The sequence below is a fragment of the Pteropus alecto genome, unplaced genomic scaffold, assembly GCF_000325575.1.
Source record: "Pteropus alecto unplaced genomic scaffold, ASM32557v1 scaffold143, whole genome shotgun sequence".
NCBI lineage: Eukaryota > Metazoa > Chordata > Mammalia > Chiroptera > Pteropodidae > Pteropus > Pteropus alecto.
The window spans coordinates 3,963,829-3,964,066 of NW_006434828.1; the positions used below are offsets into that span (position 1 = coordinate 3,963,829).

Sequence of the window (238 nt, forward strand, 5' to 3'; positions counted from 1 at the left end):
TCGCTTGCTCAGGCACAGCAGCTTCGGGTCCCACTGGCTCTCCCTGGCGAGGACTGCGCGGCGCAGCTGGAAGCCCATGTAGTCCAGCAGCCTCTTCCGGGCCAGGAACGTCTCCCGCTCGGCCGGCGTCAGCGTGTGGAAGGGGCAGTGGGCGATCTTCCGGTCCTGCAGCACCGCCGGGTCACTGCCCCGGCCTGGACGCCCCGCCCCCGGGGGGGCCAGACCCCACGCCCCGCCC

The 238-nt window shown here is 73.5% G+C and overlaps 1 protein-coding gene across 1 annotated transcript in view; it reads right to left on the bottom strand.

The window, feature by feature from the left end:
- The window catches only part of ANKMY1 (ankyrin repeat and MYND domain containing 1), a 38,494-nt gene that overhangs the window by 12,161 nt on the left and 26,095 nt on the right, over positions 1 to 238 (bottom strand). The window contains exon 15 of the mRNA XM_015587828.2: positions 2 to 165. Within this exon, the coding sequence (XP_015443314.1) occupies positions 2 to 165 (164 nt within the window). The remainder of the gene's footprint in view (position 1; positions 166 to 238) is intronic.